This window comes from Aedes albopictus, chromosome 2, assembly GCF_035046485.1.
Source record: "Aedes albopictus strain Foshan chromosome 2, AalbF5, whole genome shotgun sequence".
Classification (NCBI taxonomy): domain Eukaryota; kingdom Metazoa; phylum Arthropoda; class Insecta; order Diptera; family Culicidae; genus Aedes; species Aedes albopictus.
Genome location: NC_085137.1, coordinates 196,987,518 through 197,004,022, shown reverse-complemented (window position 1 = coordinate 197,004,022; position 16,505 = coordinate 196,987,518). Strand labels below are relative to the sequence as shown.

At 42.6% G+C, this 16,505-nt stretch overlaps 1 protein-coding gene across 3 annotated transcripts in view; it reads left to right on the top strand.

The window, feature by feature from the left end:
- The window catches only part of LOC109425134 (endoplasmic reticulum junction formation protein lunapark-A), a 28,990-nt gene continuing 12,485 nt past the window's right edge, over positions 1-16,505 (top strand). The window contains exons 1-2 of one of the 3 annotated variants that reach the window (XM_019700363.3): positions 1-163; positions 596-753. In XM_019700363.3, the coding sequence (XP_019555908.2) occupies positions 727-753 (27 nt within the window). In that variant the 5' untranslated portion in view covers positions 1-163; positions 596-726. Of the gene's footprint in view, positions 164-189; positions 442-595; positions 754-16,505 lie in introns of those variants that run through there. The other 2 variants (XM_019700365.3, XM_019700362.3) reach the window with 2 other exon arrangements.

Below are 16,505 nucleotides of genomic sequence, written 5' to 3'. Positions count from 1 at the left end.
AAAACAAAAAAAATACGAAAATCTTCTTCGCATCGCATTCGCATATCATCATCAAACGGCGGCTGACGCTGGACTCTGTGTTGGCAAAAAAAGGAAACGTATCAAAAAATACAAAAGCTAGCAAAAACAAAAAAAAAAAAGTCGTACGCCCCGCGAAGCAAAGGTGAGCATTCGTTTCTATTTATTTATCGGGTGAGTGAGTGGGTTGTGGGTTCGCCGTCGTGTGTGATAACAGCCGCTCAGTTGGCAAATAGTGAATCAGAGACGGGAACAAAATTTCATCCCAAAAGTGGCAGGGGAGCTTCGGTGATAACGCCCGAAGAGGAAAAGTAAGAAGATTCGATTCCGTTGCATCGGAAAGGACTTGCATCGGTGGGGAAGATCGTGCAGTGACGGACGACGTTTCCTTTCGTGACCGGAAAGAGAAATCAAAGTGCAAAAGTGAGTGGCCGCCTGGTGAAAGGACTGTCTGTGTGTTGACCAGTGCCGCTACTGATACTAGAGAGCGCTATTTTTGGATTATTTTGGTTCCTCCGATGGCGACGTGCTGCGTGTGTTCATGGATAGTGTTATTATTAGATTGACTTTTTTGCAGAAAAGTCCGGTGGCCGATGATCAAGTGGCATTTGATGGCAAATATCTGAGGATTTGATTTGGCTGGCGAAGCATCAACATATTCGATTGACGTAGTTCTTAGAACCCAGCCCAGAGCAGTAAAACGGTACCATGGGGGCTATAATTTCACGATTTCGGGTGAGTAAATGTCGTTTATTGATATATGACTGCCGTGCACTTATCGGGAGAAATAGGGGTCGAATGGGGATAGGTAAGATATAACGCAAGGTTGACGTTGGATAACCTAAGGCTGTATTGTTGCATATTCTGATAGCACCGTGCTTTCCTCAGGGATGCGATGATACACATAAAAAAATATTATGATGCCATTCTGTTTTGGATTTCGAGACTGAATTGAGACTACTATTTTTTCCACGACAAAAAATCGTTTCTGGAAAACGTGCTTAAACAAAAATTGTTGCAAATTCGCTAAATACAGGTCGGACTCGATTATGCGGAGTATTGATTTTTATTTCACTCTGGATAATCGAATCACGAAAAAAATATTAAATTTTTATTTAAAATTTTATATATATATATAGAAGACGTATATGTTTTTGTTATTTTATGTGCATGAAACTGTGACGTAGCCAGAAATTTAAATTAGGGGACGTCCATAAATTATGTAACACATTTTTTTTCCTTCCTCCTAGTCATACTGCTTTAATGAGACCCCTGAAGTTTTCGTATTGGTCATCACACAATGAGCCATTTTACGAAGTGACAACAATGTTGATGATTATATTGGTTTTCACGGGTTATTGGACGCAACCTCCTGTCAAAATTCATTCATAAAATCGGCTCGTAAAATGGACTATAGGGGGATTCACTTAACAGCGTAGACTGATTAAATTGATTAAACGTTGCGATCACCAAGGCAATCTTTGATTATTTCGTTCGCAAAATCATGAAACATTTCAAATAAGCAGAAAATCATGGCTTACACAGCAATTTAATCTGTTTAGTGAGTACCCCTAATGTTTAATTCCTCTTGTCCTCGTAAAGCGTGACGTAAGTTATAGGCGTTCCTTTAGAATATTGTATTGAGTTGTCCAAAAAATGTCTCACGAAACCTAATGCAAGCCTATCCATATACGTGAGAACAAAAGATGTTTACAAAGTTCTTACAGATAGATTAACAGGAGGAAACCTGAACACAAACCACTACCACACAGGAATTTGGATTGGTCAATACAGTGGGACCTTGATTGTATTTTAGGCTGACAAAATCGACATAGTTTTTTTTTTCCCCTGGGCCTGGATTATATCTTCCAGGAAGCTTTGATTTCAGGCATGTAGTCGATGTGATTTGCAGTAATGATTGGAATAGCTGAATGTATAATCAATGGCAAACAATTCTGTAAAAATCAGATCTTCAAGTCATCTGATTACTGATCATGCTACTGCATAGTATATCGAACATTTGTCGAAGTCATTTATGTGCCGGGAAAATATAATTCCAAGTTGGTGAGAATATTACAAACTGAGGGAGGGTAATAGGCCCAGTCAGACCCCTGAATGGGCAATGTGGGTTAGTGTATGGGAATGCCATTGAAGGTTTGTAATATTCTCCGAGGCTTTCGAAATCCAACAGGGCGCGTCCCCGGGTTGCGGATAGGGGGAAAAGGGAGATTTTTCGCATTTGTACTGTAGTCAGCCAATGTGGTATTATCTCCTATGGTGTTGTAGTGCGAATGAATGATCTCATTCTATGGGAATTCGAACCTTGTAATGTATTGTTTATTAACTCCAATTTTCTAAGCTTGAAAAGGTTTTGAAGACAAACATGTGATGAGAGAAATGCCCAATAGGAAAGTCACATCAGCAAAGCTTTTACATGTGCAAATGCTATCCATGGGGTCATGTCTAGCATTTAATATGTATGGCAATGACTGGTTCTTACCTAGCAGGGGTACTACAAGACCACGCGGACAATTCGATTAAAGGCTTAATTGGGGATAATATATTTTCCAGAACTGAAGGGACATTTTTTCCGGGATGACTGGCGAGTCGGAGAGGGTAGAAGTTTCCGTTTGTTATAATTGACAAAACAAACAATCGGGCGCTTTTTCTTTCTTTGGCTTACTTGGTATTTTGTGGATTATTGTTTTTTGGTTTCGGAAGCTATGTGATTCACTATTGAGCCTTAAAATTAGTTTGCATCTGAATAGCATTGATATTGTCAAGTCTGTACCAACACCCTAATCCCACACCAAAATACCCTTTTCCTATCCCATGGCGTTTATGTGGTCAGCAAAGACTATTCAGCCATTACCCCTCCTTATCATCGGCTTTGGACTGACTTGCGCTCTCATTGCCCCACCAAATGCTGCAAAATGAAAATGAAATGAAAATCGACATAGTTTTTTTTTGTGAATTTTGAACTCCATAAAAAGGTTCTGATTCTATCAAAGGAAACAATACAGTGAAAAAAGAATTGTGAAGGGATGTTAATTTTTGTCAGTTTTAATGAACGAGAAAAAATGTAATGAATTGGGCTGTAGTATTAGAAATGTACTATTGCTATTTATAGCGGAACAATTTTATCTTCTAAGTTTTGTCGCCATGATATGCCTACTGCAACACAGTCTTCTCGGAGCTTATAATACTTCTTCAACAATGTTGAGATAATTCGATATTCTGAATCTGCACGTCAAACAGAGCCAAAATTCAAAATCAATACATTTTTATTAGTGAAGTGGAACAGGTGTAGACAGCTTGAATCATAATTCATAATTGAGCGGCAAATATAAATAAACATCACGAGTGGATTCGTTTTCGTTGCCTTTCCGGGTTATATTACAAAGTCTTCTAACCCAGAGCTTCTGCGCTAAGTCTATGATACACACGTAGTAGGGGTAGGCGGGGCAATATGGACACCCTTTAATATTTTGAAATATGCGAACTTTTTTGAACTTTTAATGAATGGAGAATATAGTCCATTTGTCTAAAACGTAGTTTCAGGAAAGAAACATTCGAAATTAAAATTATACTTGATTTTACACGAAAAAGTTGTGTCCTCCGTTTATTGTGCATAATAAATAATAATTTTCACACCATCTAAAATAAGATTTAGTGATTAATTTATTGCCGATCGATTAAAACCTGATATTTCTAGAACACATGCAAGTAGTTTTGCTGTATCTACATGCTTAACATGTTTATATTTTCTTCTTTATTATATCAAAAATCAAGTTTGGAAATATCTTCTGCTGCCGGGGCAAAATGGACACTCACCTTTTGAAAGAAGCGGCAAGGGAAAAATATAACCTAAATCACAAACCAACCAAATTATTCAATTTCAGTATATTTTCGGTTAAATGTTCACTATAGTAGACATAGGGTGAAACAAATTGGTCAAAAAAGACAGCAGTGGAAAATAGTTGTTCTAGGCACAGCAGTACATGCCGATAAAAACGAAGCTTCATCCAAAACAGCCTGAATTTAAATTAACTGAACAAAAATGAACTACTTCGGCGTATTATTCATCCATAATAGTTGTTTTGTAAAGAAATGACTTTATAGGTGTAAATAATGTACGAAATTCGTAAAAGTCTCATGGTGTCCATATTGCCCCATGGGTGTGTCCATTCTGACCCGTATGCTTGAAGACGGTCATGAAAAACTAACATTTTTCATAACATTTTTTGAAGTGGATAAATCATTTTTCTTCGTGAGCATTCTTATGCAATAGATGCTAAATAGACTTTAAAAGGATACATGTATCAATAAACTAAACTTTTTTGACATCTTGCCAGGTAAAGTTGGCAAAAACCTTAGGGTGTCCATATTGCCCCGCCTACTCCTACTGAGAGCGGTGATGTCAATCCCGCAAAAACATGCTTTAAAAGAATTTGTTGATTTGTCCCTGGATAAATCACTGGAGGAATCTTTAGAGAAGTTTAAAAGAAGTTTCTGAACCACTATTAGAATTACTGTAATTTATAGAAGGTTTCTATAAAAATTTCTTGAAAAATCCCCAGAGGAATTCATGGACAACATCCTGAAGGGTTATACCTGATCAGGAACGAATTAGATATCATACCAAGACGAGATGTTGAGTCATCGACAAAAATACCTCAACGAGTTATTGGTTTGGTATTGAGGACTGCTTGAGGTTTTATTGAATTATAGAACACGCACCATTTATTGATTTAGGTTTTGCATATCTCAGTTTAATATTCTACACCTATTCTCTCCTGCTCGGGTATATGGGAGTTCCTGGAGAAATCCCTAAAAATATCCTGAGGAATATATGGAAGAAACTCTGCAGAAATCCAAGGAAAAGGAGCTCCTGGAATAATCCGTTTAGAAACTCCAGCAGTACTTTTGGAACTTCCTCCCTAAAGGACTTCTTATGCTGCACCAACAGAAAATTCTGTAGGAAACTAGAAAGTCCTTGGAGAAATCTTTCCAAGAATCGCAAGAATAATTCTTCGGACATTAATAGAGAATACCCTGGTGCAGTGCTTCCCAAACTGTGCGCCGCGGCGCCCTGGTGCGCCGCGAACATTTGTCAGGTGCGCCGCAGGCTGTTGAGCCAAAACACAAAAAACAAACTCTTGCAGGCGGAACATCTTTGGCGCCGTCCACAAATTACGTAACGCTATAGGGGGAGGGGGGAGCATGGCCGAGCGTTACGGTCCATACAAAAATTTTCGGGGTTTCATACAAAAAAGCGTTACGGAGGGGGGAAGGGGGGTCTAGAAATGCCAATTTTAGCGTTACGTAATAAATGGACGCTGCCTTTTATGTTTTTGTTTTATTTAGTAAAATTAGTGTCGTCTCAATCTTTCTTGTATTGTATAGCAAAGTCTTCACTTTTAAACCTTCCTTTTGCATCACGTTAGCAACAGCTCGCTGACGTAGTGTACGGTTTTGGTCAAAAATGACCCTAATGCCAAAGGAGGGGATAAGGAAGACTTCGAAAGAGAGGTACTCAATGGAGCTTTCCCTCTTCCAAATTTTCAATTTAAAAGCATTTATTCCAAAGTCTTTTAAAGTTTTCCGAAATTTCTCATATCCTGAAACTTTTAGATTTTTTCCAAATTCAAACATTTCTGGAGATTTAAATTGTTTTTCGCTAAAACATTAAAATTGTTATTTTTTTTTATTTCGATTTCATAAATTCATTGTATTTCAGAGTAAATACAGGGGATGGCCAAAATGTTTGGGATAGGCAACTTTTTTTCTTTCACAAAAAAGTTCAACATGCTATAACTTTTCATAGAGTGCACCAAAAAATCTCAAATTTTGACCGTTTATCAACCTATTATATGTGCATCATTGGTACAAATTTGGGCTTGATTGATTAATCTTTCGCAAAGTTAGAACCGTTCGGGTAAAACACTATTTTTTAAACAACTAATTTTTGAGCTGTCATATCTCGGAAACCAGTGAACCGAATTGAATATTTTTTTTAACGTTTATCAACAATATATTGATACTTAATACAACATTATAAAATGTAATATTTTCTCACGGCGAATAAAGTTATACCGGGTTGAAATTTTTACCCATATAAAGGAAAATAAGTCAAATTTACAATACCACACAAAAATTACTAAGTGTGCTCTTCTTTTATTCTAAATTGGCTTTAATATATATGATTTAAGGTAACTTGAGAACAGAAGTGGAAAATCTTTGGACATCAGCACTAAAATTTATTGACATTGACTTAAAAAAATTACATTTTTTCGAGAAAAATCCAAAAAGTGTAAATCCATGATAATTTTTTTCAACGTTCAAAAAGTATCTATGTTTTAATAGTTTGTGAAGCATTTGTATATTGTTAGTGTATGTTCAAAATTTCATTCAATTCGGTTCACTGGTTTCCGAGATATGACAGCTCAAAAATGAGTTGTTTAAAAAATAGTGTTTTACCCGAACGGTTCTAACTTTGCGAAAGATTAATCAATCGAGCCCAAATTTGAACCAATGATGTACATATAATAGGTTGACAAACAGTCAAAATTTGAGAATATTTGATGCACTCTATGAAAAGTTATAGCATGTTGAACTTTTTTGTGAGAGACAAAAAAGTTGCCTATCCCAAACATTTTGGCCATCCCCTGTATTTCAAGGAACTTTTTTGAAGTTCTTTCCAGAATAATTATTATCAATCTCCCGGTCTTCACTGTCTCAAAAGTTTCGGGACGACAAGTTTACTTTCATCACTACCGTAAATTCTTGCCTTTATTATTGAGATTTTTAGCTGTAGGCTGTTTCATCTTCTTATCGTGAAAAATACGGAATAAAAGATTAAACAATCCATTTTTATATCTTTTTCTCTATAATAGGGTAAACTATATACTTTTTTTCTCAAATTTGTATGTTTTGGTTTGACTTCCTCTAATGTTATTTTTTAAAGATCTGAGAATCTTTAAGCAATTTTGATTTAAAAAGCAAAAGAAAACATGACATTGAAGTTTTGAACTGGAAGTTGTTTTTTTTTACTTATTCGTTTATTTGGAAGGCTCGGGCGCCAAATGGGCATAAGGGGCTGTCCATAAACCACGTGGTCATTTGTTTTGGACTTTTCAACCCCCCCCCCCCGCGTGGTCATTTGGCCATACAAATTTTTTTATTTGTCCATACAAAATGGTCATTGGCCGAACCCCCCCCCCCCCCCCCTCATGACCACGTGGTTTATGGACAGCCCCTAACTGAGCCGAAATCTTTTGTTTTTACATTGATTTTACATTTTACAATTTATTACTGCCTTAAGACTATGTTAGTTTGGGAAGCCAAAGTACTCGCGGCTGTTTCGAGGTTAAGGATTGAAAAAAAAACTGGAAGGTGTTAAAACCATCAAAAATCGTTGTAAGAAGTTGTTGGTGCGCCGCGACATTTTTGAAAATTTCAAAAGGCGCCGCGACATTTTTGAAAATTTCAAAAGGCGCCGCGATAGAAAAAAGTTTGGGAACCTCTGCCCTGGTGGTATTGTAGGTAAAGAAAGGTAAGGAAGAATCTGCAGTAGTAATTCCTAAAGAAATCCCAGGCGGACTGAAGGATTCCATACGGAATTCTTGGAGGAATACCAATTGATACCAAGAGGAATTCATCATCTTATTTGAATGCTTCCAACTGCTGGATGTTTGTATGGGGAATTCATCATTTAAAAAATCTCTGGAGGATTTTTCCATGGAAATTCTAGAGGAATCCTAACAGTAATAGCCGAAGGAATCTCTACAGGCATTGTTTGGGAAATTCCTGGATTGACGTCTGTTACCGTAAACTATATTTTGAAAACAGTCGCATAGTTAGCATTTCTTTTTTCGCTGAAACGTAATTTTAAATGGTTTGGCCCTTTTCGAATATAACAAGAGATTTGTTTGTTAGGGGTAGGCGGGGCAATATGGACACCCTAAGGTTTTTGCCAACTTTACCTGGCAAGATGTCAAAAAAGTTTAGTTTTTTGATACATTTTGACGAAATATCAGGTTTTTATCGACCTGCAATAAATTAATCACTAAATCTTATTTTAGATGGTGTAAAAATTATAATTTCCATGCACAAAAAACGGAGGACACAAGTTTTTTGTGTAAAATCAAGTATAATTTTAATTTCGAATGTTTCTTTCCTGAAACTATGTTTTAGACAAATGGACTATATTCTCCATTCATTAAAAGTTCAAAAAAGTTCTCATATTTCAAAATATTGAGGGTGTCCATTAGTGTGGGTCATCGAAACCGTTTTCTCAGATCAAAGTTTTTTTGGTTCCGTTTCGGGACCTAAGTATCTGTGCAAAATTTGAGCACGATCGGTTGCGTCTACACTTTGCGCATTGCAATTGAAATGTGTATGGGATTTTGTATGGGAAAACATACTTTTTTGCATTTTTATCATAAGTTGAAAAACTTTGTCTGAAATTTTTTACCCGATACTGTAAAATGATAGCTTAGGATGTTCTGAAAAACTTTGCTGAAGACCGCAAAGCGATCCGATGCTTGTGAAAATAGTTATAACCAACGAACCGCATGCATGTGTTTATGTTTTAACATGTAAAGGAATAACAATAGCAACAAAATCATGCTTTTTGCCAAGCAATGTCAACGCTATAACTTTTTTCATAAGCATCAGATCACTTCGCGGTCTTCGTCAAAGTTTTTCAGGACACCCTAGGCTATGTTTTCACTTTATCGATTACATGGTTTTAGAAAAATTCGAGCTTGTTGTGAGAGAAATGCAAAAAAGTGTGTTTTCCCATGTAAAACCCCATACAATCTTCAAACGCGATGCGCAAAACGTAGACATAAGCGATCGTGCCCAAATTTTGCACACTTACTTGGGTCTTGAAATGGGATCAAAAAAGCTTTGATCTGATGGGATATCATTGAATTTTTCATTTTTCCATATAAATGATGACCCACTCTAGTGTCCATTCTGCCCCGGGTGTCCATATTGCCCCGCCTACCCCTACGTAATTTGTACATGATTCCAAAATATATCAACTGATATTTAGATTGATTGTAAAACGGTATGCCGAACGTAAAACACTTTTTCTTGTTTAAAAAAAATGCTAACACAACCGGATCAGAAAATCGATAATATCTGGAGAAAACGCAATCAAGGCCTCCCAAAATCGGGTCAGCACAGTATTATAATATTGAACGATTTTGAATTTCTGCATTAAAGATCAAAAAAATCTCAACAAAAAATACTCCGGATAATCGAGTTTAAAATTCCGGATAATCTAGCCCCGGATAATCGAGCCCCGGATAATCGAGTCCGACCTGTTGTTGGGAAACAATAAACAAAATACTTGTAAATCAATAGGTTTCTGATGTTTTTTTTTCAAAACCTTTTGGAATGTCTTAAGATCTGGGAAGAAACTATTGAAGGAATTTCAGAAATCGCTCGTGTAGAAATTCCCTACAAAACTGCTGGAGATTTTCCTTAAGAAGTTGTTTGAGAAATTTCATAAGGAACTGAAGATCACGTTTTGTAATACATCCATTAAGAATAAACGACACTTCTGGAGTATTTCCATGAGCAAAATTAAAGAAACGTCCAGAATATGTAATGTGCAAGAATTCCAACAAGAAATCTTGCAGCATCCCAGATATCAGAAGAAGTTCTTATAGGAACCCCGGAATGATATCCTGAATGATTTTTTGGATAAATCTTAGAAGGAACTCCAGGAAGAACCTTTACTTATTTTCCAGGAGTCTGGAAGTTCTGAAGAAGATACCCCTGGTGAAATTTCTGGAGAGGTCCTTGATGCCACTCCTGGTGTAATCTTAGAAGAAAATTCTGAAGAAATACCAGAAGGAACTATGAGAGGAACCCATAAAATTACTTCAACAGGAAACCTAGAAGGACTTCCTGAACGAATCCCGGAAGAACTTGACAATCGGATAAAAAACAGTTTCTCCGCCGGCTGTAACTCTGCTGCTCTACGAAGGTCGGTCGCTGAACTTTTGCGTGTCTCCTACCCAAACTTTGCTCACTGGTTTTCTGATGGATCGCTCTCCCATCCAGCTTCCGTCAGCACTAAGGTAACCTATGGAGCCAATCAAGAACTGCTTTCCTGCGGAAAATAAAAGACACGGTTGAACCATGGACTGATTTGCCAGTGCTCAAAGACCAGAGAGTAATCTCTCGATTGCGAACCGGGCACACACTTCTATCACACAACATCGGAGGTGGTCCGTTCCGCAAGGAGTGTGAAGTGTGCCACATCCCAGCCACAGTAGAACATGTTATTTGCGTGTGTCCCATCTACGAAGGCCAACGCCGACTCCACAACATCGCTGGTAATATTGGAGAAGTCCTACGGGACGATCCGGATACCATCAAAACACTATTCAAGTTTCTCCACGATTGCAACCTGTATGAATTCATTTAACAGCTCTCTCATTTGTTCATTAATCATTAATTTAGTGTGTTGAACTAACATTAAAAGTTAAAAAACACAATAATAAAGAATAAAAAAAATCACTGGAGGAAACCCGACGAATTTAGGAATTTAGGAATTTAGGAATGAATTCCTCGAAGGAACATTTGTAATGATCCCGGAAGGAACTCCCGCGAGAATCTCCGAATGAATATCTTAGTGAATCCCGGATAAAACAATACATGAGAACTCCACCTGAATTGTATTTAATAATTAAATTAATTACTTGTAATGAAAATCTCAGAGACATTTTATGAGAATCCCCGGTGAACTCCTGGTGGATTTTTCGGTGGAACACCTGGAAGAATTTCAGGAGGACTTTCTGCGAAACCCCTAATAAAAACCTTCATACGGAAAGAAGCTAAACTAAGCTTTGTATTTCATGTTGGCTAGCATATTCTTACCTGTTTATATTGAGTACGCTCGCTGTAGAGTTAGGGTACGGCCAGAGTGGACGCGTCACGCGACGCGGATTTCCCATACGATTTGACAGCTCCTTATTATTGAATGTTATTCCTTTGCGTTCAAATTTCCGCGCCGCGTCGCGTTGCGCGTCCACTCTGGCCGGTACCTTAGGGTGCGGCCAGAGTGGACGCGTCACACGACGCGACGCGAATTTCCCATGCGATTTGACAGCTCCTTATTATTGATTGTTATTCCTTTGCGTGCAAATTTCCGCGCCGCGCCGCGTGACTCGTCCACTTTGGCCGGCACCTTAAGTTAAGCTAAGCTCACGTCAGGGTGGCCACCCAGTCGGGAATTTCGGGAAAAGCTCAGGAATTCGAAACCACCGGTAAAAAGTCGGGAAAACCTCGGGAATTGTTGCTAGCCACCAGGAATTTCCAAAATTCTAAAATGTGTACAGTCTCCAGAAGCATAAGTACGAGAATCTGTGGGAAATACAGTCAACAACTGTTGAACTTAATAACATAGTGGGTGAACTAACGGCTGCAAAACGGTGAGTCGATAAGGAGAGCGTCCAACATAGCTCTGTTCCTCACAAGTTCCTACCTCATGCTTCCACGGGTCAAACGATGACAAAGACCGCCAGCTAAGAGTTGTGTGCTTAGCTGGTAGTGCAGCCTGGGCACTGTTGTCCTTCTGACTTCAGCTAGATTGAGGAGGTACGATTCGAGCGTTTGTTCACCAAGGAGGTGCGGCTCAAACAGCGTCTGTTCTGGCATCCAGCGGCTGACTAAGAAACGCTGCACCACGCCCAGCTAGATCCAAGGTGGTAGCCCCATCCGCGTGGTCGTCCCAGTGTTGGTTGGGACGTTAAACAGAACTGGCACGATGGCCCTCCGGCGAGACAGGAGTGTTGGCGTAGGCCCAATAAGCCACCCGTAAAAATCCCCATTGCGAATAACATAGGAGAAAATACGACTCGATACAATCGGCAAAGACCCACGCGACGAAATAAGGACTACGATTGGAAACTTGGAACATGGAATTGCAAGTCACTAGGTTTCGCAGGATGTGACAGGATAATCTACGACGAACTACATCCCCGCAACTTCGACATCGTGGCGTTGCAGGAACTTTGTTGGACTGGACAGAAAGTGTGGAAAAGCGGGCATCGAGCGGCTACCTTCTACCAAAGCTGTGGCACCACCAATGAACTGGGAACAGGATTTATAGTGTTGGGCAAGATGCGACAACGTGTTATCGGGTGGCAGCCGATCAACGCAAGGATGTGCATGTTGAGAGTTAAGGGTCGTTTCTTCAACTACAGCATCATTAACGTCCACTGCCCACACGAAGGGAGACCTGATGACGAGAAAGAAGCGTTGTACGCGCAGTTAGAGCAAACATACGATGGTTGCTCGCCGCGTGACGTGAAAATCGTTGTCGGCGACATGAACGCGCAGGTAGGAAGGGAGGAATTGTACAGACCGGTAATCGGGCGAAACAGCCTGCACGCCGTATCGAATGATAACGGCCAGCGATGCGTAAACTTTGCAGCCTCCCGTGGTATGGTAGTCCGAAGCACCTTCTTCCCCCGCAAAGATATCCACAAAGCCACCTGGAGATCACCCGACCAACAAACAGAAAACCAAATCGACCACGTTCTAATCGACGGTAAATTCTTCTCAGATATAACCAACGTCCGCACATACCGCAGTGCGAATATAGATTCGGATCACTACTTAGTCGCTGTATGCATGCGCTCAAAACTTTCGACAGTTATCACCACACGTCGAAGTCGAACGCCACGGCTCAACATCGAGCAACTTCGTAACGTAGAAGTGGCTCAAGACTACGCGCAGCAGTTAGCAGTGGTCCTACCAACGGAAGAGCAGCTTGGCGCAGCTACACTTGAAGATGGCTGGAGGGACATCCGATCCGCCATAGGTAGTACCTCGGCTACAGCACTAGGCTTCGCGACTCCGAATCACAGAAACGACTGGTACGACGGCGAATGTGAACAGTTGAAAAACGAGAAGAATGCAGCATGGGCGGGAATGCTGCAACACCGTACGAGAGCGAATGAGGCACGTTACAAACAGGCGCGGAACAGGCAGAACTCAGTCTTCCGGATGAAGAAGCGCCAGCAGGAAGAGCGAGATCGCGAAGCGATGGAAGAGCTGTACCGCGCTAAGGACACACGAAAGTTCTACGAGAAGCTGAACCGCTCGCGCAGAGGCTTTGTGCCACAAGCCGACATGTGCCGAGATAATCACGTGAATATTCTCACGAGCGAGCGTGAGGTGGTCGAGAGGTGGCGGCAGCATTACGATGAGCACCTCAATGGCGAAGTTGCAAGTACCGAAGGTGGCGTGGTAACAGATCTAGGAGTATGTGCACAGGACGAAAGACTTCCGGCCCCTGACCTCCAGGAGATTGAGGAGGAGGTTGGCCGGTTGAAAAACAACAAAGCCGCTGGAGCAGATCAACTACCAAGCGAGCTTCTGAAATACGGTGGAGAAGCACTGGTGAGAGCACTACACTGGGTCATTGCCAAGATTTGGGAGGCAGTGGGGCAGTCGCTCTACGAACGAGAGAGGTTGGGCTCTACTCGAAGCTATGGCGGGATTGAACGTTGAGATCGCGAATGTCGGCAGTGTAAGCACTTTTAGCAGAAACGGTGCGGAGTCCATCATTGATGTGACCTTCTGGAGCCCAGGGCTTAACCCTAGCTCAGACTGGAGAGTTGATAACGGGTACACGCATAGTGATCACCTGGCGATTCGATACAGTATCGAACAGGGCGGTAGACGGCAGCAGTCGAGGATAAGCGACACTCACCGAGGATGGCTAACCTCGAGTTTCGATAAGCCGGCATTTGTGGAGCGGATGCTCATGGAGCAGAATACAGACTACTTGTCTAGCGACGGTCTAGTTGGTACCTTGAGACGAGCGTGTGACGCGGCAATGCCGAGGCGATCCATACCCAGGAATGGACGAAGACCGGTGTACTGGTGGTGTCAAGAAATCGCGGAGCTCCGTGCATCTTGCCACAGGGCAAGGAGAAGGATGCAGAGAGCCCGGACCGACGAGTCGAGAGCGGAACGAGAGGCGGCATACAGGGCGGCAAAGTTGTCACTGAACAAAGAGATCAAGGCGCGTAAGCGGGCGTGCTTCAACGATCTCTGTCAGACGGCCAACACAACCCCCTGGGGAGATGCATACCGCGTAGTCATGTGCAAAACGAAAGGCACATCTGCACCACCGGAACGCTCTCCTGCGATGCTGCAGAGGATTGTGGAAACGTTGTTCCCGCACCACGAGGTAAGACCATGGGCACCCACACCACAAGACCATCCTGGTCCGAGTGAGGTTCCCCCAGTGACGAATGAGGAGTTAGCCGCAATTGCGAAATCACTTAAGCTGAACAAGGCCCCGGGCCCGGATGGCATTCCGACGGTGGCTATTAAAGCGGCCATCGAGGCTAGCCCTGACATGGTCAGATCGGCTATGCAGAGATGCTTGGATAGCGGCGAGTTTCCGGAGAGGTGGAAAAGGCAAAAATTGGTTCTACTGCCCAAGCACGGGAAGCCACCAGGCGACCCGTCGGCTTATAGACCAATCTGCCTCCTAGACACGGCCGGGAAACTCCTAGAGCGGATCATTCTGTCAAGGTTATTGGTCTATACCGAGAGGTCGGACAACGCTGGGCTATCAGACAGCCAGTACGGGTTTCGCAAAGGTAGATCGACAGTGGATGCCATTAGGTCGGTGACTGGATTGGCCGAAATTGCGCTGCAGAAAAAGAGGAGAGGCATACGGTACTGCGCGATCGTAACGCTAGACGTTAGAAACGCCTTCAATAGTGTAAGCTGGGCCGCTATAGAGAGCGCCATATCTCGCTTAGGTGTCCCGGCTGGCCTAAGGCGTATTCTGGGTAGTTACTTCCAGAACAGGGTGCTGATTTACGACACCGAGGAAGGCCAAAAACAGTACAATGTCACTGCAGGTGTACCGCAAGGATCCATCTTGGGTCCGGTACTGTGGAACGCGGCATATGATGGAGTACTGAGGCTAACACTACCACCGGGAGTAAAGTTGGTTGGCTTCGCCGACGACATTACCCTGGTGGTATACGGTGAGTCGCTCGAAGAGGTGGAATTGACGGCAGCGCATGCGATTGACATAGTGGAGGGCTGGATGAGGTCGAGGCAACTGACACTCGCACACCACAAGACAGAGGTGGTGGTGGTGAACAACCGCCAGTCTGCACAGCAGGCAGTGGTCACCACGGGCGGGTGCTCGATCGAGTCCTGTCGCTCACTGAAGCTCCTTGGAGTCATGGTCGACGACAAGTTGAGCTTCAGTAGTCATGTCGAGTATGCTTGTAAGAGGGCGAGTGTAGCGGTTATGGCATTGTCTAGGATGATGTCAAACAGTTCGGCAGTTGTCTCGAGTAAGCGGAAGCTGCTCGCGTCAGTCGCGGTGTCCATACTACGGTATGGCGCCGCCGCATGGTCGAACGCGCTCAAGCTGCAGAGGAATGTTGACCGACTAGAGAGTGTACATAGGCTGATGTGCCTCAGGGTGGCCAGTGCATACCGGACTGTCTCGAAAGACGCGGTATGCGTGCTAGCGGGCATGATGCCGATAGCACTGGTGTTGGCCGAGGATGTTGAGTGCCACGATGAAAGAGGTACGAGAGGTGCGCGACGAAACGCCAGAACTTCGTCTATGGTGAAATGGCAAAGAGTCTGGGACTCTTCAACAAAGGGTAGGTGGACACACAGGCTCATACCGAGCGTGTCCCGGTGGACGTGTAGACCCCATGGCGAAGTGAACTTTCACCTGACACAATTCCTGTCGGGCCATGGGTGCTTTAGGTGGTACCTGCACAGGTTCGGGCATGCAAACTCACCCTCATGCCCGGAGTGTGCAAACAGGGCGGAGACGGCGGAACATGTACTCTTCGAGTGCCCGCGTTTTGCGGAGCAGAGGTCGAGCATGTTAGAGGTATGCGGCAGGGATACTACTCCCGATAACATTATTGAGAGGATGTGTACGGGGGTGGACGAGTGGAATGTCGTGTCGAACACGGTATCCACAATTGTGCTCCACCTCCAAAGGAAATGGCAGGCCGACCAACAGTTAGTCGAGTTGGCCCCCTAGAGATATGCCGAGTGTGATGGCTGACAGATGAGCGAGAGTGCGAAAGCACAGTCCCCCCCCTCCTCTACGAAGTAATCCCTAACGGGCGTGCCGCGGAGCAAGGTCAGGTAGTGCAGAATGTGGTTTTCCTACGGTGTTGCTAACCAACAGGTTTCCTCATTCTATAAAAAAAAAAAAAGATTTGGGAGGAGGAAGTATTACCGGAGGAATGGATGGAAGGTATCGTGTGCCCCATCTACAAAAAGGGCGACAAGTTGGATTGCGGGAACTACCGCGCGATCACACTACTGAGCGCTGCCTACAAGATACTCTCTCAAATTTTATGCCGCCGACTATCACCGATTGCAAGAGAGTTCGTGGGGCAATATCAGGCTGGATTTATGGGTGAACGCGCTACAACGGACCAGATGTTCGCCAT